Source organism: Emydura macquarii, unplaced genomic scaffold (assembly GCF_026122565.2).
Source record: "Emydura macquarii macquarii isolate MOO-44397 ecotype Brisbane River unplaced genomic scaffold, CSIRO-AGI_Emac_v2 contig_629, whole genome shotgun sequence".
NCBI lineage: Eukaryota > Metazoa > Chordata > Testudines > Chelidae > Emydura > Emydura macquarii.
The window spans coordinates 6,881,292-6,903,198 of NW_027130766.1; the positions used below are offsets into that span (position 1 = coordinate 6,881,292).

General features: G+C 58.5%; 1 protein-coding gene across 2 annotated transcripts; it reads left to right on the top strand.

The window, feature by feature from the left end:
- The first annotated feature begins 10,613 nt into the window (after positions 1 to 10,613).
- On the top strand, positions 10,614 to 20,783 carry LOC137148277 (transcription factor CP2-like protein 1). Of its 2 annotated transcripts, XM_067540921.1 has the most exons (15): positions 10,614 to 10,696; positions 11,217 to 11,371; positions 11,661 to 11,734; positions 11,953 to 12,058; positions 12,772 to 12,878; positions 12,985 to 13,137; positions 13,986 to 14,096; positions 14,510 to 14,607; positions 14,722 to 14,776; positions 15,637 to 15,730; positions 16,420 to 16,510; positions 16,915 to 16,997; positions 17,810 to 17,955; positions 18,761 to 18,812; positions 19,567 to 20,783. In XM_067540921.1, exons 1-15 carry the CDS (start codon positions 10,614 to 10,616, stop codon positions 19,602 to 19,604), a joined length of 1,446 nt encoding a protein of 481 aa, XP_067397022.1. In that variant the 3' UTR covers positions 19,605 to 20,783. The 2 variants fall into 2 exon arrangements, with proteins under 2 accessions (XP_067397022.1, XP_067397021.1); XM_067540920.1 differs by lacking the exon at positions 10,614 to 10,696 and having other exon boundaries at positions 10,890 to 11,371.
- Positions 20,784 to 21,907: the final 1,124 nt, after the last annotated feature.

Consider the following 21,907-nt stretch of genomic DNA (forward strand, 5'->3'; position numbering starts at 1 on the left):
TGGGGCTGGGCTCTTCACACTGATGCAAAGAGAATGTGTGTGAAACAAATCAGCTCTTTTCTCTTTCGCTTGCCATCCCCCTCAGAGCCTGCTTCTAGCTGCTGTCTGCTCTGATCAGTTTTCCCAGCCCTGCATGGCTGGGCACGGTAGGCTCCGGCCACCGCCCACGCCCTTCCACAATGGCAGGGGTAGAAGAGCGGGGCAGCAGGCAGACACCTTACCCCCACTGACTTCCATGGGAATAGGAGTGGTGCAGAATTTCCCTCTGCTCCTCCTCCCATCCCCGTGGGCTTGTCTACATGCCGGGTGCTATGGCGCTGTACCTGTGCCGCTCTAGTGCCACGGTGTAGACGCTTCCTGCAGTGACAGAAGGGATTTTTTTCCATTTCCCTGAGCGATGGTAGACAGGTCGACCGAAAAATGCTTCGGGGCCTATCAGCTGATGCCTGAGTTCTGATCACTCTCACCTCAGCCGGTATTATCTCTAGCTGTGGGTATGCTGATCTAAATTTAAAGTGTAGGCCAGGCCTCAGAAACTCCATCATCTCCAGTGGAGTCACCCCGGATTCACCGCAGAGATGAAGCAACGCTCAGCTTGTCTGAGGCCTGGGGTATATTTGAAAAGTCGCCCTAGCAGAATTGGGTGTTTTTCAGTGGAGACAGGCGTGCGACCCCAGTTGTGCATTTCCCTTCCCACAGTCCCGCCTGTTTGGAGCCCTGTCAGTCGAGGGACAGCACAGCCTGTTCGCCCCAGGAAATGCAGTCCTCTCACTGCATCCCACACTGCACCGTTTCCTCCAGAAGCTACCTGTCTGGCAGCCTTTTGGAGCTCCACTGACCTTCAAGAAGCCAAATAGCAAGGGACCATCGCTGCCCCTCTCTAATTGCCGTTAGGGGGGGAGGGATTCAGAGAGACGGCATTGCTGGCCGGGGGTGAATCTCAAGGCCAACTGAGAGCAGGGTTACCCCCCACTTCTGGATGTAGGGCAGGCGGATTCAGACAGGGATGGTTTGACGCAAGTCCAGGATGAGGACGTGTCTTACAAGTGTCGCTGCCCTCAAGGCAAAACAAAGGGCTGATTTATGATAATGCTGAGCTGTTAAGCGCATCCTTTAAAAAAAAACCCGCACACACAAGGGAATTAAAATGCACCAGAGCCCCTTGTCTTGGTTCAATCATGGCTGAGACAGGAGGTTTTGATGAGATGTTCCTGGCAAGCCTTTGTGAGGTTCTCAGCCTCCGGTAGCTCCCTCTGTTCTCAGGGATGTGGGGGCTCTGCAGAGAGCTTGCCAGGACCTGAGCGGCTTTGACCATCCAGTCCTTGGGTGTCACAGCGGGAGCTGCAGAATCTGGACAATCTGGCCCCGATTGGGGGGGCTGGACACTGGAAATCTGAGCCCCGGGGCTCCAAACTGCTCCCCTTTCCCTGTGTTGAGCAGCAATCTGCTGCACTGGAATGTACAGAGCGGGGCTGCCCTGCATGCCTGCCTCTGCCGGGAGACGCAAGCGATGTAAAGAAGTGATCTCCTTAGCCCACAATGTCTCGGAGGCCTTGTCTACGCTGCAAAGACAAGTCAGCCTGTGTTAGGTCGACTGACAGCTACCGCAGTATTAGTGCACAACCTGATCCCCACACTGCCCTTCTGGGGGCGGTGGCATACGCCCTCACCAGAAGCACTGCCACCCCCCTAAGAGGGGCCCTGTGGGGAGCTGAGAGCCCAGTCTCTCAGTTTGGGCTGCTCCCCGTTCCCTGCCGGGAGCTGAGGGAAGCCCCCTCCCTGTTCCCTGCCGGGAGCGGGCTCCAGCCCTCCAGACTGGAGTGAGGGTCCAGCTGCCCACTCTCCAGGGGTGCAGGGGGTGAGGCCGACAGCGGATGTAAGGAACGCGGCGGCTACACTGACACAGCGTCGCCCTAGCTACGCCGACAGAAGCCCCCCGCCTCTCGCTGAGCTGGTTTTCTGGTGGCGGCATAGCAGGGCAGTTCCAGCGGAGGAGCAGCGTTTCAGTGTGTGACAAACCCGCCTCTGGTTTGTCGACAAGGCTCTGTCCTGTAGACCAGCCCGGAGAAAAACCTTTCTGGCAGAGCTAGAGCACAACTTTTCCCAAGAGACACCAGGGCTGGAGCGAGACTTTCACTGTGGCCTTGCGCTTGTTGTTCTGAGGGCGCGTTCCCCTCCCTGCCAAGAATTTGCAGCATCTCTGAAGTCTGAATTTGTCAGAAGCTTGACAAGGGGCAGCTGGATTGAGGGGCAGAGAGGAGCTAGTGCCCCCTGCAGGGGAAATATTGTGTGGGGGGGGGCCCCGAGCCATGTTCCCACCCCAGCGCATGTCTCATCCTGCCCTTTAGCCCTAAGGACTGCCCCTGGCGCCAGCCGCCTCTGAGCCTGGCGGAGGAACAGATGGGAATCGGAGTGATCAGGCCAGGGCAGGGCCTGAGCGCAGCAGCCACTGGACAGGGAGACACGCCTCTCTGCCCCACACTGCCCATTCAAAGCGAGCTCTGGCTGGATTCAAACTGGAGTCCTCTGCAGACACATGCGTTTCCACTGTGCTCTGCTCCCTCCAGGTGCTGGTAGCTGAACTCCAAACGCAGTGACCTCCCCGAGAGGGAAACGGTCAACCAATGGGTTAATAGCCACTGTACTTAGATCCCATTTGTTCCCTAAGCCTGTTTTTCTTCTCTCTCTGCTCGTACAACTGCTCACTCACTCTGCCTGCGAACGTCAGCATCAGCCGTCAGCGCACAGGCTTTGCTCACAGCTAGTCATTCTCTTCCCCCTTGCTGGCACGTGACGGAGTGGATGCTCTTGGCATTTGGACAGAGAGAGGCTTCCAAAGCAAAGGCAGCAGCTGCATCTGGATTTGGATCTGAGAGGTGTTTTTCCGTGCTCTCACCAGCAACAGCGGAGGCAAGGGTCTCACGCAGGGCTGGGTAAATCCTGCAAAGACGAACCTTCCTCTGTTTTTGCTGTATACAGACTAACACGGCTACACCTCTGGAACTCTTCCCACAAGGACAGCTTATTCCATAACTGTCCACTAGGGGGCGGTTCCTGTGGTTGCCGATGAACCAGCTGGTGCTGCTACAGGAGTCGATTTTCCCGGGATTGGCCCTTTTTTTAAGGCAGCGGTGCCAGGAAATTTGTGAGTCGTCCCAGGCTATTAAAAGTCCCAGGTTCTGTCAGTCACACCCCTGCTGGCTCCCCCAGCCCCTACAGACAGTGGTGTGGTCTGGGAGCCGTGGGGCTGGGTCGGCTCAGGAGCAGCGAGCAGGCCAGGGAGAGCTCAGGTCACCACCATGCAGGTTCTAGCTGGGCGGGTCAGCACCCGGGGGTGGATCTGGCCGGCACCGTACTCTGCTTGGAAAGGTTGGTGCCAAGGGTGGGATGGGGAGACAGGGCCCTGGGTGGGGGATAGGTGGAACCCAGGGTTGCCTGTGGTGGAGGGCAGGTGGATGGCTCAGGCTTTTGGACCTTAGCACACCCATGGAAGGAGGGCTTGGGATGGGGCGTGGCTGGGGCAGCAAGCTGAGAAGCAAGGGGCTAACTGGCCTGGTGCAGCTTGCGGCGGTACAGATGCTCCCTGAGTGCCGGGGGGCTGAGACCCAGCATTCAGAGACGAGTCACCTTGTCCAACGCCCATGGGAGCCCGTAGCTGCGGGGAGCCGGGCCGTGGGGGGGTGCCTGGCCAGAGGCTGATACATTTCACACGCTCGGGCGGAAAGTCGCACAGTGCCCCAGGCAGGCCCACCCTTGCTGAGGCTCCAGCCCACGTCACTGAGCGCCGGGACCCAGCACAGCGCACAGATGGGCTGTGGCGGAAGAGGGGCAGACGAAGGATGCTGGGAGAGAGGAGAATGGGGGATGGGTAGCCAATGATAGCCTTGCTAGGGGCTCGGTGGTCACCCCAAAAAAGCTCCCCACCTCCAAGGTCACTACAGGTGACGCTAAAGGGGCGGCTGGTGGGTGCCTAGCTGGGCCGAGGGCAAACAGCTGTTTGAAACCATGGGCCCATCCATCCCCTAAAATCCGCCCCTTAGTCCCCACACGGGGCGGGTAGGGTGTGGGACCCCGTCCCCGTGTCGCTGTTGTGTTGATGCCCCCTGCTGGCCCAGCGCAGAACCGCACAGGCTGGCAGCTGCAGGAGGAAATGTGTGAAGGTGCCGCGAACGCTCCGCGAAGTGTTTTGGTTAAAAAAACAAATCAGAGAAAATGTAAATGTTTCGGTTTGAAATTTTCCTTTGAAAACATTGGAAAAAATGGTTTCAAAAGCTGCCTGAGATCCAAATGAGCTGCTTCCTTTGGAGAGGAGCCGTTTGGTTGCTGCTTTGGACTTTTCAACTGGCTGAAAATTTCCAAAAATGCTGTCTCCGGTTTGACCCAAAGCAATTCCCCTCCACCGCCGTTTTCCAAATTGCCGGCAAAGCGAACAGTCCAGCGTCCCCCAGCGCTGCCAGCAATGGCTTCGAGCCCGGACTGCCCCAGCCTGTTGTATCCTGGCGCTGGCTGCTGGGCCCGCCTGGCGTGGTGCCGCCTTTGCAGTGGCCAAGTGGGATGGGGATTTTGAGTGTAGTAATCGGAGATGGGCCCAGCACGGCTGGATGCTAGTTCTCTCACCGCAGGATAAATCCCCCAGTGTGGGGGGCATCAGAGCCAGGTTGGAGGCAGGCTGGCTGGCTCTTCTATCCCATGCATGGGCCCAGCCCTGTCTTTGGCGGCTGTTGCAGTGTGAGCCAGCCGTGTGGCAAGCAAGGGATAGGGCACAGAAGGGGGCCTGTGGGTTACCAATTGGGGCAATGGAGGGGCTCTGGCCCAGCTCAGGCGCTCCTGGGTCTGCCCTAGGCCCGTGCTCAGGGTGATGGATCCAGCTGCCCCGGAGTCCTGTATGCTGTCAGGACAGACAGGCCAGTGACACATGGGGCGGGGAGGCTCCAGGGCCCCTTTCTCCCGCTGCAGAGTCCGAATCAATTGGAGTCACGAGAGCCTGGGGCCAGGGCAGGGAGTGTGTGAGTAGGGAGGAACTCAGGCCCTGGGAGTCCATGGCCAGGTGCAGTGAACTGGGGTGGAAGGGAGGATGGGGGACAGTTTCTATGTCACGGTACCCCCCCCTCCAAACTGCCAGACAGACAATAGCAGTGGGGTTTCCCCCCCCGTGTTTTTGGGAGCCCCTTCCCCCAATTGGACAAGTAGGAGCCATGCTGGGCTGGGCAGCGCCAAAACTCGTGAGGGCTAAGTTGGTTTCACCCAAACGATGCCCATTTCCACCCAGCCCTATGGTGCCATAAGCTCCTGGGAGGCGGGAGGGGGAATCACAGCCCCTTCCTCCCCGAAGGGGATCATCTCCCAGCTCCCAGACAGACGCCACCACCCAGCACTGCCCTGCCCTTAACCTTCTCTGGTGCAGGGACTGTGGGGGCCGGATGCTATTTTTCTCCCCCTGGAGCAAATCCGGCAGGGCTGGAAGTGGGTCACTAGCTCTGTGTTTGCTGCCTCAGCATCCCGGTTGCCGTCACAGGCCCCTGAAGCCACAGCTGCCCCCCCCGTCGCTCTTCCCAGCCTGGGCAGGTGTGTGTCAGTCGAAAATGCTTCCAGCGCCAGCTATATTTAGCCACTGTTTGTCATGCACGGATTTATAAGCCACTGCTTGGAAACTGCAATGCAGCCTCAAGGAGCCAGCAGCCGAGCAGGGCTGGGAGGGGAGTCACTGGGGGGAACCTGCAGGGGACGTCATGTCCCTCCCCCACCCCAGGGTGCACGGAGACTTGGCCACAAAAAGTAGCAGTTGGGGGGTTCTGTGCGCTGGGGTCCCGCTGCCTGTATCACCAGCTCCTTCCAGCCACGGCTCCCCGGGCCCGAGATGAAGGGTAAGGCGTCGAGGCTCACAGCATCTCCTGTGGAATAACAGCCAGCCTCGCCCGCCCTAGAACTCCTGAGCGCCCCTACAATAACAACCCAGCCAGCATAGCTGTGCCCTGTTAACCCTTAGTCTTCCAGAGTCTGCCAGTCCCAGCCCAAAGGGAGGAAGTCTGGCTCAGTGGTTAGCGCTGGAGCCAGGGATTCAGGCCATTTGGTTTTTTTTTTTTGCACTGGATGGGTCTCCCTGGGTGACCTTGGGCACATCCCTGTCCCGCTTTCTACCCCCATCTCCAGACACGTTGGCTGGCTTGGTGGAGACATGGGTTCATCTTTCTTTACCAGCCAAGCTGAGGCTCCGGCCTGGCGCGCCCGCACTTGGACCCTGCGCTCGGTCTGCAGGTCGTCGTCAGCCTGGCAAATCCTGGGCTCTGGCTTACGCCGGTGAGATTGGCACCGTGCACCTTCTGCACCGCGGCCTTTGTCCTCTACGACACAAGCCGGCACTGGCCAGGAGCCAGCGGGAACCGGGCTGTGTCCAGTAGCCTGGGCGAAGAACCCCCCGCCCCCCCTGCATTCAGAGCAGCCGCAATGTCCCTTCTCGCCTGCAGGGGATGCTCTACACACCAAGAATTCGCAGCCTTTGGGCTCCAGGCGCTTTATGGAGCCTCCCCCCATCCACACCCAAACCCTGCCTGGCTCTCCCAGTTCCTCCTGGCCGGGGGCGCACGGCGGGCCAGCTCTCTGCAGCTGTGATCTGGGAGGGGCGCTCGCCCGTCGGGGTGCCTGGTACATTCAGTTTGTCTGCATTGGGGGAGAAAAGTGTGCAGGTCTCAGCTGACGTCTCTCTCTTTTGGGGGGGCGGGGGGGGGGGAATGAGCTGAGTTGGGCAGTTCTCTTCCAAAGGATGCAGGCGAGTCCCGCCCTCACAGCCCCAGCGGCTCTGGGATCATGGCAGGACTCGTGTTTACTGGAAACAGGGCTTGTGTACAGCAAACAGCGCGGGCGGGCATGGCTTTCACCCAGAGTCTCTGATCATTGCCAGCCCCTCGCCGCCCGGCTGGGCCCTGGCCTGGAAAGTGGGGGACGGGGGAATAGGGAGGCTTAGAGGTGGGGCTGTGGGGGGAGGGGAGATGCCCCCACCCAGGTTTGGCGTGAGCAGAGCCAAGGTTGGGGAGGTATCCCCCCTGCCCCAGCTTGGGGCATGGCAAAGGAGAGCTGGGGGGGGAGGGGAGCTCTGGAAGGCGAGTCAAAGCTGTGGGGAAGATGTTGGGGGGCAGAACTGGGAACTGGGGATCCCCGTGTGGGGGGAGCTGGCAGAGAGGAAGAGGCTGACCCTAAGAATATGCTGGGCGGCGGCAGGGTTGGCTATAGGGGCGGGGGCGCAATGGGAACAGGGCAGAGAGATGCTTCAGCGATCCCTCCTGGCTGCTACCACGGGGGTGCCAAGCGGACCTGACGGCCCCCCCCCCCGGATTCTGGGGTTCAATCCTGCCAGGACTGCAGGCACCTTAGTGCGCTGGGGCGGCTCCTTCTCACCCCAGCTCAGGCAAAGTGCTCTTCAGTGCCCCACAGGCAACAGTCCTGCCCCACCTCTGCCCTCTGCCGTCAAGTCCAACGGGATCCGCCTGCCCCAAGGCCTGCTGGTGGGTCCGAGCCTGCAGCCGGCCAGCCCTCCCGTGGGGAGCGTGGCGCCGGGTCTGAATGGCTCAGCTGGGGCTTGGCCCTAGTGGGAACTCGCTTGGGGTGGATCTGAGCCCAGGCCCACTGCTCAGAGTCTGCTCCCTCGGGGAGCGGGGCTGCTTGACTCCTGCCCCCCGGAATTTTGGGGGCAGGAATGGGGTGCACCGAGCTCCCCTCCCCCTCCATTTGTAGCTCACATCAGGGGTCTCGTGCTGCAATGTCTCCGAGGGCTGCCCGGGGGGGGCTAGATAGTGAGCGCCCTGCTCTGCCCCCCCTGCCCCAGGTCAGACCATGACCTGCCCCGCTGCAGGGTTTCGTCTCTCCTCTGTGCCCTGGGGAAGAGGGGCGCTGATTCCTGGGGGAGCCTGGGCTCCCCGCGGCAGCACGTTTCGGCAGCCTGTGGTCGCTGCACGGGGAGGCGCTGCCCCTTTGGCCCCCCCCAGCCGCTCTGCAGTGGATCAATATGGGACCAACCAGCCGGGCATCTCTCCACCCAGCCCCCCCACCTCAGACCAATGGGCTGCTCCAGTGCAGGATCCCCCCCTCGATCTGACCAACAGATTAAAGCCCCCCCCCAAAGTCCCTCTGACCCCTAGACACCCCCCCCCGGGGTGGCACATCCAGGCTGCACCTTCCTGAATGCGCTCCCCCCTCCCCCCACCCGTGAGCTCCATCTATTTTGACACCAAACACGTGCACCTCTCCCGGTTTCTGGGACAGCTTGTTACGACACGGGCTGTGTGCAGTGTAAACACGGGCGCCAGGGGAGGCGGGGGTGGATTCCAGCTATCCAGCAAACCGGCAACACTCCCCTGTGTTTGTGTGTAAACACTAAGTGGGTGCGGGGGGGAGGGGAAACGGGGCCAGGGGTGCTGCCAGTGGGGGGGCAGGGAGCTGCTCTGACGCCAGGCCTCGGGGGCAGGATGCGCCTCCCCCCGGCTCTCCTGCAGGGCGGGCACTGCCCGTGGGGGTCACTGCAACAGGTGGCAGAGGCAGAGCAGCCCCAGGGCTGCTCTAACCAGCACCAGGGGCTAAAATGGCCCCCAGCAGCGCCGGGCTTGGGGGGTGCAGGGCCTTGGCCCTGGCTTGGGGCTCTGCACAGATGCAGGGGTGAACTTGGGCCACAGGCTGCCCCATCTCAGCCCCACGGTGCCGCTCTCATCCCCGGAGCCCTGCCCTTTCACCCAGCAATGCAGGACTTAGGCCAGCCCAGGAAGGCGCAGCAGCCACCATCTCTTTTCCTGGTTGTCCATTCCCACCTCCCTCCCCCACCGCCTGCACTGTCCCCTGCTCCCCACCCCACCAGGCCACAGCTCCCCTGTCCCAGCCCCACTGCTGCCCCAACCTCTGGGCTACAGTCCGTCCAGCCACACCTTCCAGCGAGAACTACAGTAAACAGGAAGACAGGAATGTCCCCAGCTCAGCCAAACAAAGGGCCCTTGGTTCTGGGCTCTGCCTGTTTTCACAACAAACCCCCCCCTCTCCCCGTGAAGTGTTTGCTGTAAACCTGGCTCCCTGCTAAGGAAGTGTGTGGCGGGGGAGGGGGGAGTCAGTGGCTCTTCCCAGCCCCCCTCCCTGGGGCACCTCTGGGCTCTCACCCTTACTCCTCGGCTTTTCTATGTGCCCCTTTCCTGGAAGCCCCTGAAAGCTCCATGCATCCAAGAGACCCAGGCCAGGTCCACACACTGCAGCGGGCTGCCGGCGTAGCTACACCCGCTCAGGGTGGGAAGCGATGTGATCCCTGACCCACCCAGGAGATGGGGGGGGGGGGGGCAGAGCTGGGAACTGAGGACACCCCTGTGCCAGCTGCACCGGCAGAACCTCTCGCGTAGTTGGAGTTATATCGGCACACCGGCGCCTGACTGGTAGAACCTGTTTCAGCGGGGGTGATGGAAGAAGTGTGGCGGTAAACGCACGGCCTAACCCGCACGCATGCTAGGAGGGCGGTGCTGGTCTAGAACATGTGCACGGCTATACCAGCAACGCTCCCCAGTGCCCAAATTCACACGTTCCACGGCCAGAAGGGACCCTTGTGATCGTCTAGTCTGACCCCTGTGTAGCCCAGACCAGAGAACCACCCACCGAGTGATGCCCGGAGCAGACGGGTCTCTGCCGACTCTGCACAATGCATGTGTCTGGCCTGTCTTCTCTGCCCTTCACCGTTTGCCTCCCCGCTAAAGCCCAGTCCCCGTCAGTTTCATCCACAGGCCAACCTTGGGAACGTTCGTTTCTGACTCTGCAAAATGCTCCAACCTCCGAGACGCCCAGTGGGAAAAGCCTTTGGCATGTGACACGACAGAGACAATGCGGGAAACCAGCCTTTCTCACCGTCTCCTCCCGCGTCACATTCCCTGCCCCAGAGTTCCCATGTGTTTACAGTGAGAACCGGAGTTTACAACAGTCCCAAACTGTCCCGTGACCAGGGGGTGACATGCTCCAAGCTGCAGGGTCCAGGAGGCAAAAGGCGTCAAGGCCAAACACACATCTGGGGTTCTACTACTGCACTAGCACAGCCTGTGTCTGGAAAACCCCCAGCAAGAGAGACCCACTTCGCCTGTCTCCTGCACAGCCAAAGCATGCACGGGGGGGGGGGGGGGGTTACCCAGGCACTGCCCACTGCGAGGTGAATCCCTTGGGCCCAGCCTCCTGGATCTGGCTGGACGTGGCTATCATTTGCTGAGCTTGTTTTTGCTGGTTGTCCCATTTCCCATCGGGTCGGTGCTGCTTTGCAATGCAGCTCTCAGTTAATCACCAGGGGAAGGACCCCGGCTCTGGCTCTCGGCCCCAGTCTGGGCGCTTTGCCCCCCCCCCCCGGTGCCCCAGTGATGACAGCCTATCCTGTAACACGGTGAAACGGCTTCAGCTCCTTTCCTTTCCCCCCAGGGTGTGTCCAGCTGCTCAGAGCCGGCTGGACGCTGGCCAATCCTTGAGCGCTTCTCGCACACACCCATCCGGGGAGCCTTGGCGCATAAAGGCAGATGCCAGGAGGAGCTGCCTCTCCAGTCCAGACCGCAACTGCCTGACAGCCCCCCTCGCTCAGACCCGGGGACTTTGCCGTCCAACCTCCCACCCTTACCATGCTTTTCTGGCACAGCCAGCCGGAGCACTACTGGCCAGGTCCTGGGGAGATGTACCCCTGCTCCGGCAGCACTCTGCTCAGGTAAGCAGCTCTCAGCCCTCACTTCATAGCATCCCCAACCTGCTCCAGGGCTTGCTTGCAAAGGCTTCACAATGAGCCCAGAGGCTGGGAGGTTTGGATTCCAGTCCCAGCTCTGCCATTTTGGGCAAGTCGTTCCCCCGCCGCCACCTCTGTGCCTCAGTTTCCCCCTTCTGTGAAACGGGAATCTCGATTTTTCACATGGCCCTGCAGGGTTGTAAAAATGATATCTGGGGCCCTCAAGCCAAAAAGGTTGGGAACCCCTGCACTAGCAGATGGGTCAGGCTCATGGGGGGAAACTGAGGCTCAGGAGAGGGGAAGCGATGGGCCATGGTCCCAGTGATAGGAGCCGGGTTGAGGACTCTGGCTCTCAGGCCTGCGCTCAGTGCAGAGGTGACAGGAGAACTGTACTCCCCTTCCCCTCCCCCAGCCCTACACCCAAGGATCGTCCCCTTCCAACGTGCTGGGAAGGCTGCGGGGAGGGGACGCCGCCCCCACCGCCCTGTGCTCTGCTTTGCTGCAGGGAGCCCCTGGCCCTGCCCTACCTGAAGCAGGAGGAGCAGAACAACATCTCCACCTCGGCCGAGCTGCACTGCCCGGCCTTCCAGTACGTGCTCTGCGCCGCCACCTCGCCGGCCGTCAAACAACACGAGGAGACCCTCACCTACCTGAACCAAGGTGAGCTGGATGGGCCGTGCCCTGGGCAGGGCGGGGGAGGGTCCTGGCGTTGCACGTGCTCAGGGGGAAAGCACCTGCTGTTGTTTTAACAGCCCCCGGCCCTGGGATCTCAGTGGATCCCACGAGCCAAGCCGGAGACGGTGAGCCCAGGGGCTAGCAGTGGCCTGGTGGCCCATTGCTGGCACAGAGAGCACAGCTGGGCCAGGACTACTCCCAAGGAGCCTCTGCCCGCCTGGGGTAGGGTGCCCAGTCCCTGCTTCCACACCCAGCGCCCCACCTTCTCTTTCAGGCCAGTCCTATGAGATCCGGATGTTGTGCAACCCCAAGCTGGGAGATTTTTCTGAGTGCCGGAAGCTGCTGAAGGTGAGGGGGGGCGGACAGAGAAACGGGAGCTGATCTGATCGAGCCCAGGCTACCCGCGCTGGACGACGTGACGTGCTGCCTGCCTGGCTGGCACGGCTCCATCGCCCATCGGCTGAGCTGGCCGTGTTCCTGGCCATGGAGCCCAGCGACGTCACGTCCCAGGTGCTGCGTGAGCAGCCTAGGCCCGTGACAGTGCCTGATGCCCCTCTCTCCTGCAGAGCGTGGTCAGGGTGGTGTTCCACGACCGGCGCCTGCAGTACACGGAGCACCAGCAGCTGGAGGGCTGGAGGTGGAATCGCCCCGGCGACCGCATCTTGGACATTGGTGAGACCGGCTGCCACCAGCCCTGCCCAAGGGATAGAGGATGAGGAGGGTGGTGGTGGGGTACCAGGGCCACACCCTAACATCACACACATGCAGCCCAGTGCCCCTCGCTCCTGCCACCTGCCGCCCAGCCAGGTCGTAGCCAGAATCCAATCCATGTGAGCAAGGAAGCCAAGGTCAAGGTTTACCCAAGATCAGGTCGCTACGCTTCAGTTCAGCCCAGCCTACGCCAGCACGGCTCCTGCAGACACCGGCAGCTGGGCCATGTGTGATGATTGGGGCTCATAAAGTGCTTAGAGCGCAGGACTGGGAACCTGGACTCCAGGGTCCTCTTCCCACCTTTGGAAGGAAGCACGGTCTACTGGTCAAGGCAGGCCATGGGACTGCAGCGTTCTAGCCCCAGTTTTACCCCCCTCCTTTCCCTAGGGGGAGAACAGCTCCCTGCCCCTGGGGCTGGGAAGCTGAATTCCCTATGGCGTCTGAGGGCTTTGTGATCCTGGCTCCTGGGCGGGGCTGAGAGCCCTGAGAACGCAGCCAGCAGGATGCCCCAGTGACCGGGCAGCGGCTCCTGGGTGCCTGGAACATTCGGCCCCTTCTGTTCCACATGGGCTGCCCTGCCATGCCCATCCTCGTGGACATCTGGGCACCTGCTGCCCCTCATACTCATCTTCCTGGCGCCAGTTCTGCCTGATCCCTCTGTGCCCTGCTTGCAGATATCCCCTTGTCCGTTGGGGTGATGGAGCCACACATCCACCCCACCCTGCTGAACACGGTGGAGTTCCTCTGGGACCACACCAAGAGGACGTCCGTCTTCGTGCAGGTCAGAGCCTGGGCGGCACACGGGGTGGGACGGGAGGATGAAGAGGCAGAGTGTGGGCCTGGGGGAGCCAGGCGGCCACGCTCACAATCTTCCCCCTCCCCGGCAGGTTCACTGCATCAGCACCGAGTTCACGCTGCGCAAGAATGGGGGCGAGAAGGGCGTCCCCTTCCGCATCCAGCTCGACACCTACAAGGCCAACGAGAAGGGCGAGCACGTGGAGCAGCTGCACTCGGCCAGCTGCCTCGTCAAAGTGTTCAAGGTGCCAGCACTGCCCCGGGCATCCTCTCCAGCTTCCCTCACCGTCCCCTGCTGCCGGTGCCGAAGGGAGGCAGGGCAGAAGCAGCGTTAAAAGAGAGATGGTCACGGTAACCATGCTCCGGGGCTGGCCCCTGGCAGCCCTGGATCTGGGAACACAGGAGGCCGGTGCGCCATCCTGTGGACAATCACTAGATGGCACAGCCCTCCCCTGCTTCCACTGCCTCACAGTCAGGAGAACCCAGGAGTCCTGGCCCTTTAGCCGCTCTTTTAGCCCCTAGACTTGGCTGCCACCTTTCCGTCACTGGCACTCACCAGCAACAGCCGCCTACTGCTCAGCCTGACCTGCCAGACAGCAGGGAGCAGCACCGGGGCTGCAGCCCAGACCTCAGCTCTCCTGCGTTCCCCAGGCTTTTCTCTTTGGGGTCCCTCTCAGCTTGGCACGCTGGTGCAACCACGGCGCAGCTGTCTGGCAAGGGGGGTGCTCCATGGGCTAGCGGAAAGCAGAGGGCCGCCACGCCTCCCTGTTTAATGCCTTATATTTCACCATCACCGCTGCATGGGAGGCAGTGTGCTCTAGTGGTTAAGACGCTGGAGTGGCACTCGGCCCACGAGGGCTTTATTCCCAGCTCCGACACTGACCTGCCAGGTGACGCACCCTCTCTGTGCCTCAGTTTCCCCATCCACAAAATGACCTATGGCTGCAAAGAGCTAAGGGTTTTGGGGGGACTTTCAGAGGACCCTCTCCTGCAGTCTCCTGCCGGCACAGCCTGGGGGAGGGTTCCTCCACGAATATTGCGGGGTCTGCACTTACTGGGGCCAGCTGGAATCAGGGGTGAATTTGTCTTTCAGCCCAAGGGAGCAGACAGGAAACAAAAAACCGACCGGGAGAAAATCGAGAAACAGTCACTGCAGGAACGAGAAAAATACCAGCCCTCCTACGAGAGCACGGTGCTCACAGAGGTGGGTCGGGCCATCCCACAGCACCGGGGGCAACTGCCAGGGGCACAGCAAGTCTGCAGGGCAATCTAGCTCTACTCTGGGCACCCCAGCTCTGCAGGATTTGGGGCCCCCATGGCAACCTAGCTGAGGAGTGTAACATTCCCAGGTAGGGCAGAGCTGGGGGGTCCCTGACACGTCAAGGGGGCAGGATCTCTGCCACGATCTTAATGGGGCAGTAAGATAACCAGGACATTATCCTATTAGCAAACCCCAGAGGTGTGTGTCCTGGCTGGGAAGTTCATGAACATCTAACTCCAGAACTCAGCGAGGGAGGGCGGGGAGGGGGATGCAAGTGGCAGGGGGTAGCAGCTGGGTACCACCCTCCACCCCAGGGGAAACTACCCTCTTCCTAACTCTCTCCCCCCTGCTTCCAGTGCGCCCCATGGCCAGAAGCCTCCAGCAGCCCCCACAGCCCTCCGGCCACCCCCGGACTCCCCTCGCCTCACGCCTTCAAACTGCTGACCCCCGACAGGTGAGCTGGAGAGACCCACGGGTCTGATCACCCCCCAACACTTGTAGCCCCCCCCCTTCTCTCCTGTGCTGCCTGCGACCGCTGCAAGATAACTGCGTCCCTTCTCCCTGGCAGGGTTTGTTCCTCGCCCAGCTGCCCCTCAGACAACCCAGCGGAGAGCATGGCAGAGGTAAGGGCCTGCTGGCATTCACCTTTCCTCAGGGGGCTTTTCTTCCACCATTCCACCCCCACCCAGGGCCACGGCCACCTGCCCTCTGGCCGCAGAAGGCGGCCTTGGCAGGGCGTAGAACAGATGCACTCGAAGCGCTTTCTCATCAAGCGAGTCCGCGCATGCTGCGGGGCGGGTGTTAGCACAGGTGAGCAAACGGAGGCAGAGCAATGAAGAGACTTGAGTCCACACCCCGCGCCAAGGCAGGGGTAGAGCCAGGCACAGAATCCAGGAGTCCTGACTCCTCTTCTCCCGCTCTAACCCCCGCTCGCGCTCGCCTCCTGCGTGGGGACGGAGCCCAGGAGACCTTCGCTCCTGTTCTGACCCAGGCCACACAGTGACCACCCCAGCGCTGCGAAAGGAACGAGGGGTGGAGTCGCTGGGGTAGTTCCTGAACCTGCCCTGCTCATGGGCGATACCTTGATGAGATAGAGGGTCTGCCTGGCTGGCAAGAGATTGTATGGCACAAATATTCGGTGTGCTGCTCAGATCTCTGACGGGGCAGGGCAGATGCAGAGGTTAGATCCCATGCCCCATGAGGACAGGGCAGCACGTGGCACTAGAACAAGGCCTGGGTGTCTGGGCCCAGCTGGGACAGGCTCTGAAGGCGTTAAGGCTCCTGGTGTCTCCAAGCAGGCCCCCGCTAGCCCTGACAGTCACTCCACCAGGTCCAGCGTACCCAGGGGAGCTCCGGGCTGAGGCTTGCTGACTGAGTACGTACACACTCATGATAGGTGTCTCCAGCCCACCTGTCACTCCAAACTCCCCAGATTCCCGGCCTGGGGCGGTCACTCACTCCCCTCTCCGTCCATCTGTCCCAGGCTCTCAGTCCCTGTGCTTCCATCTTGGAAACCCAGCAGTGGCTGCACAAGAATCGCTTCTCCGGTTACTGCAGGATGTTGGCTAATTTCACAGGTGAGGCCGTCTCGCTTCCACGTGAGACACTGAAACTAGAGAAGGGCTGGGGGTTCCAGACCGCCCCAGGGCTGGGGTGGAGTGGGGGGTGGGGTGGCATTTGGATGCTGGGTTTTGGGCCATGCTCATCATTGCACGGATCTGTCCCTCTCCTATCGGGATGCTCACAAGACAAATACACCTCTGTGCTCTGGAGAGGTGCTGAGGCATATGGATAAAATCCAGAGGGCTTGGACGATGGAGGGGGCTCCGACAGGTAGTGGGAGGCATTCTGGCAGTGTAACTGGGGACCTGCGAGTGAGAGTTTTACTGCTGTCAACACAGAACATCAACCTGCACTTACAAAGGGACACGGTCCAGGCGACTGGTACCAGAGCCTTTTCTGCTCCCCAGCTCCGCAGAGCCCAGCCGACGTAAGGGGTGGAACAGTTCTCAGGACAGTTCTCAACAGGCTCCTGCTGTTGACTTTGTTGGTCTGGCAGGACACGGCTCTCTTCATCCTCTGCGGCAAGTCAGGGGAGGGTTTGAAACAGACAAGAGCTCCCCTTGGCTCAGTCCCGCCCCAAGGGACACTTTCCTTCCCCAGGCACGGACTCTGCAACATGGTGGGTCCAGTGGCTAGCCTTGAACTGCTCTGCACTGGGATGATCATGCCAACCAGGCCTGTCTGTCTCTCTCTCTCTCTTCAGGAGCAGACCTGCTGAAGCTTTCCCGCAGTGACCTCATCCAGATCTGTGGAGCAGCTGACGGGATCCGGCTCTCCAACATGCTGAAAGCCAGGTGTGAAGGGGGAGAAGCTGCATCCTGGGCTGGGGGGAGAGGGAACGTGTGGTCCGCAGGGGTGGGTAGGCGGAGTGAGGTGTCACTGAATTCCAGTAGGGAGGTGGATGCGTTTGAAGAAGAGTGCTGGGGACCTGGGAGATCTAGCTTCAGTTCCCAGTTCTGCTAGACTCACTATGACTCGCAAGCTCCGTGCCTCAGTTTCCCCACCTGTCAAACTGGCATGGAGGTCTTTGGGGGACAGTGTCTATGCATGCACACCTATGCAGCACTCGCTCTCTCCTGGGGCCCCATAGCGCTTAGTGCAATACACATTACCTGAGCCTGGCTCCTGCGCCCATACTGCATAGAGACGCTTGGCTCTACAGTCATCAGGCCAGTCAACGTGCTCTCCTCTCCCTCAGGTGCGTCCGCCCTCGGCTCACCCTGTACGTGTCCAGGGAGCCCCAAGCCAACGGCAGAGAGAGCCCCAAGGACTCACCCGCAGGTAAAACAAGAGGCTGCTCTTTGCTGTGAATGCTCCCAAGGCAGGCGGCCGTCAAGTTCAGGGATCCAGGCCCGTTCTCCTTTGGCCAGGGGCCGGGCCTAGCAAGACTTGGCCTCGCGAGAGATCCTGGGTTGGACGCCAGCTCTGAATTTCTGGTGCACCCGTCCCTGCAAAACTGCCCCTGGGTGGGCAGCTAGCTTAGGGGCTGGGCCAAAGCCCATTGAAGCCAATAAGATTAGGGGTGTTAGGCTCCTCCCTATCTTTGAGGATTTGGGCCCAAGCCTTTCCACTGTCCAGACGCCCCTTTGCGAGGGCTAAGGACGGCTAGGGGGCAGCACACTATGGAATTTAAGGGACCCCCACTTCTAAAATAATCTTGCTGCCGCTCTACCTTTCCTTCCTAATTTAATTCCCTGATGAGGCAGGCAAGCCACAAACTCCATGAAGTCCACTAGGGCTTTTCCTATCAGCTTCATGGGGAAGAGGCTAAGATACCGCCGTGATGGGCGGCTGTATAAAACCTTTAGCCAGACAGCCCTTCCTCAGCATTGGGTCAAGCCCTTGCAATCAAGCAGTGACTATTTCACTTTGGAGTCAGGAGGGGGGGCCTGGCTAAAGGCAGCTATCGAGTCTGCATCTGAACTGAAACTTCTTCGAACTGGGAGGGGCTGGGCTGGGCTTGTGGGCTGGATTTGTCTCCGTTCCAGCTGCAGGTGGCCCCACAGGTTCTTTCCTCGCTTGACAAAAGCTCGTGGGAAGGGGAGGGAAATCTCAGCCATGGCTCACCTCCTTTTTGGGGTTCTCTTTGCAAGCCACTTACCAGGAGGTGTATCTGGAGGAACTCAGTGCCACGGAACTGACCAATAAACTGGCAGAGCTGCTCAGGCTCCCAGCCAATCAGATCCAGCAGGTTTCCAAGCAGGGACCGACTGGGATTCATATCCTCATCAGTGACCTGGTAAGGGGCTTTTACTGTGGGGAACCTGCCCTGCCCTTCCCCCATCCCAACCCCTTTCTTCGCTTGGCAGAGCCCACTTTGTGCTTGACTCACCTGTAAGAGATCAGCTGTTGGGGGTGAAGGGGGAGGGCAGCACACAGTGTGGGGGGTCAGGTGAAGGATAAGGGGAAAGTCAACTGGGGTCACCCATCCCTAGACCCTGGCATTTTGTTCCTTCATAGCCAGGGGTGAATACTGCACCGTTACATGCATTTCCCAACCTGCCCCACCGTGGGTGGCCTAGAGCAGTGCTTCTCAACCTTTTCGATACCAGGAACCGGCTTCCTATATTGCATCAGGGAGATCTCAGGGACCGGTGCCGGTCCATGGACAGTCGTTCGGCTTCCTATAGTGTGTCAGGGAGGTGCCAGTCCATTGACCTCTCGTTGAGAAACACTGGTCTAGAGGACAGAGCACTGAACTAGGACTCAGGAGAACTGGGTTCCAACCCCAGCTCTGTGACTGGTCAGCTGCATGACCTTGGGCAAGTCGCTTCCCTTCTCCCTTCCCCACTCTCCCCTTCTGTAAAACGGGGCTAGTGATGGAGATAGTGCTTTGAGATCTACTAATGAGAAGTGCTATGTAAGAGCTGGATATTATACAATCACTGCTGCCGCAGCAGGGCGACTGAACAACTGAACAACTGGTAGCCACTCACACTGCCTCTTAAAGTCCTGCAGGAGCAGTGCTGAAGAATGAGTAGTTGTCTCGCTCTACAGCCTGCCCGCATTCTAACCTTGTCTGTTTTCTCTCTGGGACACCACAGATGGTCAGGAACCTGCCAGATGAATCCTGCTTCGTAGCAGCTGTTACCAAAGGTATATGGCTTTCCTGGGACAAAGAAAAAGGGTTGGGAAATTAGAAGCAGCAGAAAAGCCTGTGATGAGAAATTCCAGTCCACAGTCAGTTGTGATGGTGCTGGCTTATGACATCTGAACATCACTAATAAAAGAACAGGGAACAGAGAGAAAAAAATAAAGAGATACACGAGGTGGGACGGGAGCTTGGGGAGGTCTTTTTTATAATGCATCAGGGATCTACACCAATTCGGATCCCCGAACCTTTCATTTATAATCACACCTCCACTGACATAAAGCTTCATTTGGGGGAGGGGAGACGCAAGTAAGGCACACCCAACACACTGAATAGAGGGGGAAGGGCAATTTGGGGGTGGGTATGGCTACTACTGATCCAAAACATGCCGCCGGATCTTTGCTAACACTGGAGCTGCCTGTGCAGTTCAGGTTGGAGGGAGGGGAGGCACCTTCATTCCCCAAGCCTGTCGCATTTGCACCTTCCCCAAGCAGGACAGTCAATTAAAGTAAATGAAGTCATAACCTGACAAGCACCTTCTAGTTCGTTATATGGCTGGCTGGCCACTCACTCCTGTGCGGCTTCTCACAGGGTGACAGGATCTCTCCGTCACCACGTCACTATATTATGCTGTGACAAAGCGCTGCCTTAAGCCTTCTTTAATGCACGGAGAAGCCATCTCTCAAGCTAAATCAGACCAAGATTAGGCCTTCGTTTCCCAGTTGGGGGAAGTGACCAGTGTGTGTTTCTCTCTCTCAGTGCAGGCTCCAGAAGGCTACCACTTACTTTTAAGATAGGCTCACAGTGACCTAGGCCAGTAGAGCGCAGAGAAGTGCCATGACAGAAGCGGGTGCCAAAAAGAAGTGAGATTTCCCCACCAAGAAGCTGGTGAAGAGGCCACGAGGATGATTTCCCGACGAGGCAGCCACATCCCAGTGTTGGAAAGAATCTACATTGAGGTAGCCACAGTTTCCCCTGGCTGCATTTGAGGAACGCCCATGGCACCTGTTGTAGGACACGCTCTGCTTTGGGTAGCCTTAGACCGCAGCACATTATGTTTACACTGTCATACACACAACCAATGGGCTCCTGCACACAAGGGAGTGGCAATAAGGAGTTCGCCTCTAGGCTGTTGGTTCAAATCCAGCTTAAGTCAGTAATAATAGTCACCTGGAGGCCTCTGTCACGAGGTTTAGTGTGTGTGGGGGGATGTCTGTCCATTTCTCAGCATCCACATCATAAGTTAACTGGCCACCTTAGCTGGCAGAGACTCAGATTGTAAGCTCTTTGTGGGCAAGGACCATCTCTTTGTTCTCCGTTTATACAGCACCTAGCACAATGGGGCCCAGCTCCATGACTCGGGCTCCTAGGCACTACCGCAATATAAATAATAGGTGAAGTGTTTGATGGACTTTAACCTCCAGAGAACAGCTGTGGGGTAGCTGGATGCAAGCTTGAACTGCCAATCAACGGTGCTGTGCTTGATCTGTGGACAGAATAATTCTGGGCAGAATTTCCAGAGCAGCCAATGGGAGTTAAACACCCAACCCCCTTGGTAACCTTTGCAAACCCCAGCCTGCAGGCTGGCCCCTTCACCATTTAACTTCTCCCCTGCACAGACCTGACTTGGAAGCAAACTGCGTTAGTATTAAGTGAAAACCAACTGCCTTTTTTTAGCACTCTATTTTTATTTGGATGTTGTATTGTCTAATCCTTTTTATATTAAAAAAAAAATCAGAGCTGAAGCTTTAGTCTATTACTGCCATCTGCTACAGTTTGGGGTTTATTTTTTTTATGGGATTTCAAATCCCCCTCTGTATCACTGCACAGTGGCAGCTCTTGGTGATTAAACTAACCCCTAGCAACTAGTTTGCAAGGGTGCAGCATGTGTGCGTATGGACCAGGAGTCTGGCCTACTCAGGCACAGGCCTGGGCTGTAGCACACAGCTTTCCCACCAGCTGGAGCCTGCGAAGTATGAAAGAAAGCTCATTTGCAGCTGAATGCTCCAAGCCCTCCTACATTTGGATCCAGTGCAGCACCTTGCACAGACGTAGAACCCCGAGGGGACTGCCATCAATACAACTGCAGAAGCAGAGATTTAAGACATTCCCCCCAACCACTATCTCGACTGCACAGGCCTGGCTGGTTCAAACTCCTCCCCAACAGCATGTGTTGTCAAAGGCGCTGTTGACTTGATATGGGGGCTAGGACTGAAATAGTTAAAAAAAGCCCTCTGGTTAAACTTTGGCATTAGGCTCAAAGCAAAGCAGCCCCTCGTCTGTATCTTGTTTTCTAGGTTGTTACAAATACGATTTTTAGAAATACCCAGATCTCTGTTTCATACGCCACAATCAGCCATTGAAACGGGATTGAGGAAAAGAAAAAGCTGTTGAGCATTGGGCTTCTTTGCTTTCTACATAGAAGGAAAAACAATTCTTAAAAGGAACATGGATTCATTTTAGGGACAGCCCTGCAGTTCAAAATCCTCATGCACCTTCCCAACGTGCACATCTCAGTTATTCTAGCGCACAAAGGCTAGGACGACTCCCCGTGCAGGAGTCCAAGTGCGGAACTGGCATTGCTTTCACCCCTTGTGGCCTTCTTCTTGTAACTTTCATTTATAAAAAACATCTGGCCCTTGTAGTGGTGATGAAAACCTGCTGAGGGTCATGCAATGCTCTCTGCAGCAAGAAGCATCTTTCAGAAAGGCGTCAACTACCCCCCCATAGAGCCTTAACACTGGGAGGACTCTTGACTACTAGCAATGACACCTCACATTCAAAGAGCTCCTCATACAGCTGAGGAATAAAAATGTACCAGGGGAACCCAGATTTCTTTAAGTAGTTACCGGTCTGTGTCCTCTTACCTGTCCCTTCCACAATCGAATGAGAGAGGCAGTGTGATGTGATGAAGCATTAATGGACCAGATATATTTCACTTGCCAGAGTTAAGGCTGAAACTTTCAGAAGAATCGATAAAGGGTGGGATGCACATCTCCCACTGCATTTGGCAATTAGGAACTGAACTCTTACGCTCCCATGTAAAGAACCCCCATCAATCCTAAATACCAGGGAAAGCTCAGCATTAGAATCTAATCTT

Coding starts and splice junctions, on each gene's coding strand:
- LOC137148277 (XM_067540920.1), top strand. CDS start 10,969: ATGGGTCAGGCTCATGGGGGGAAACTGAGGCTCAGGAGAGGGGAAGCG. Junction 11,735..11,952: donor AGTGCCGGAAGCTGCTGAAG/GTGAGGGGGGGC, acceptor TCTCTCCTGCAG/AGCGTGGTCAGGGTGGTGTT. Junction 12,059..12,771: donor CGACCGCATCTTGGACATTG/GTGAGACCGGCT, acceptor CCCTGCTTGCAG/ATATCCCCTTGTCCGTTGGG.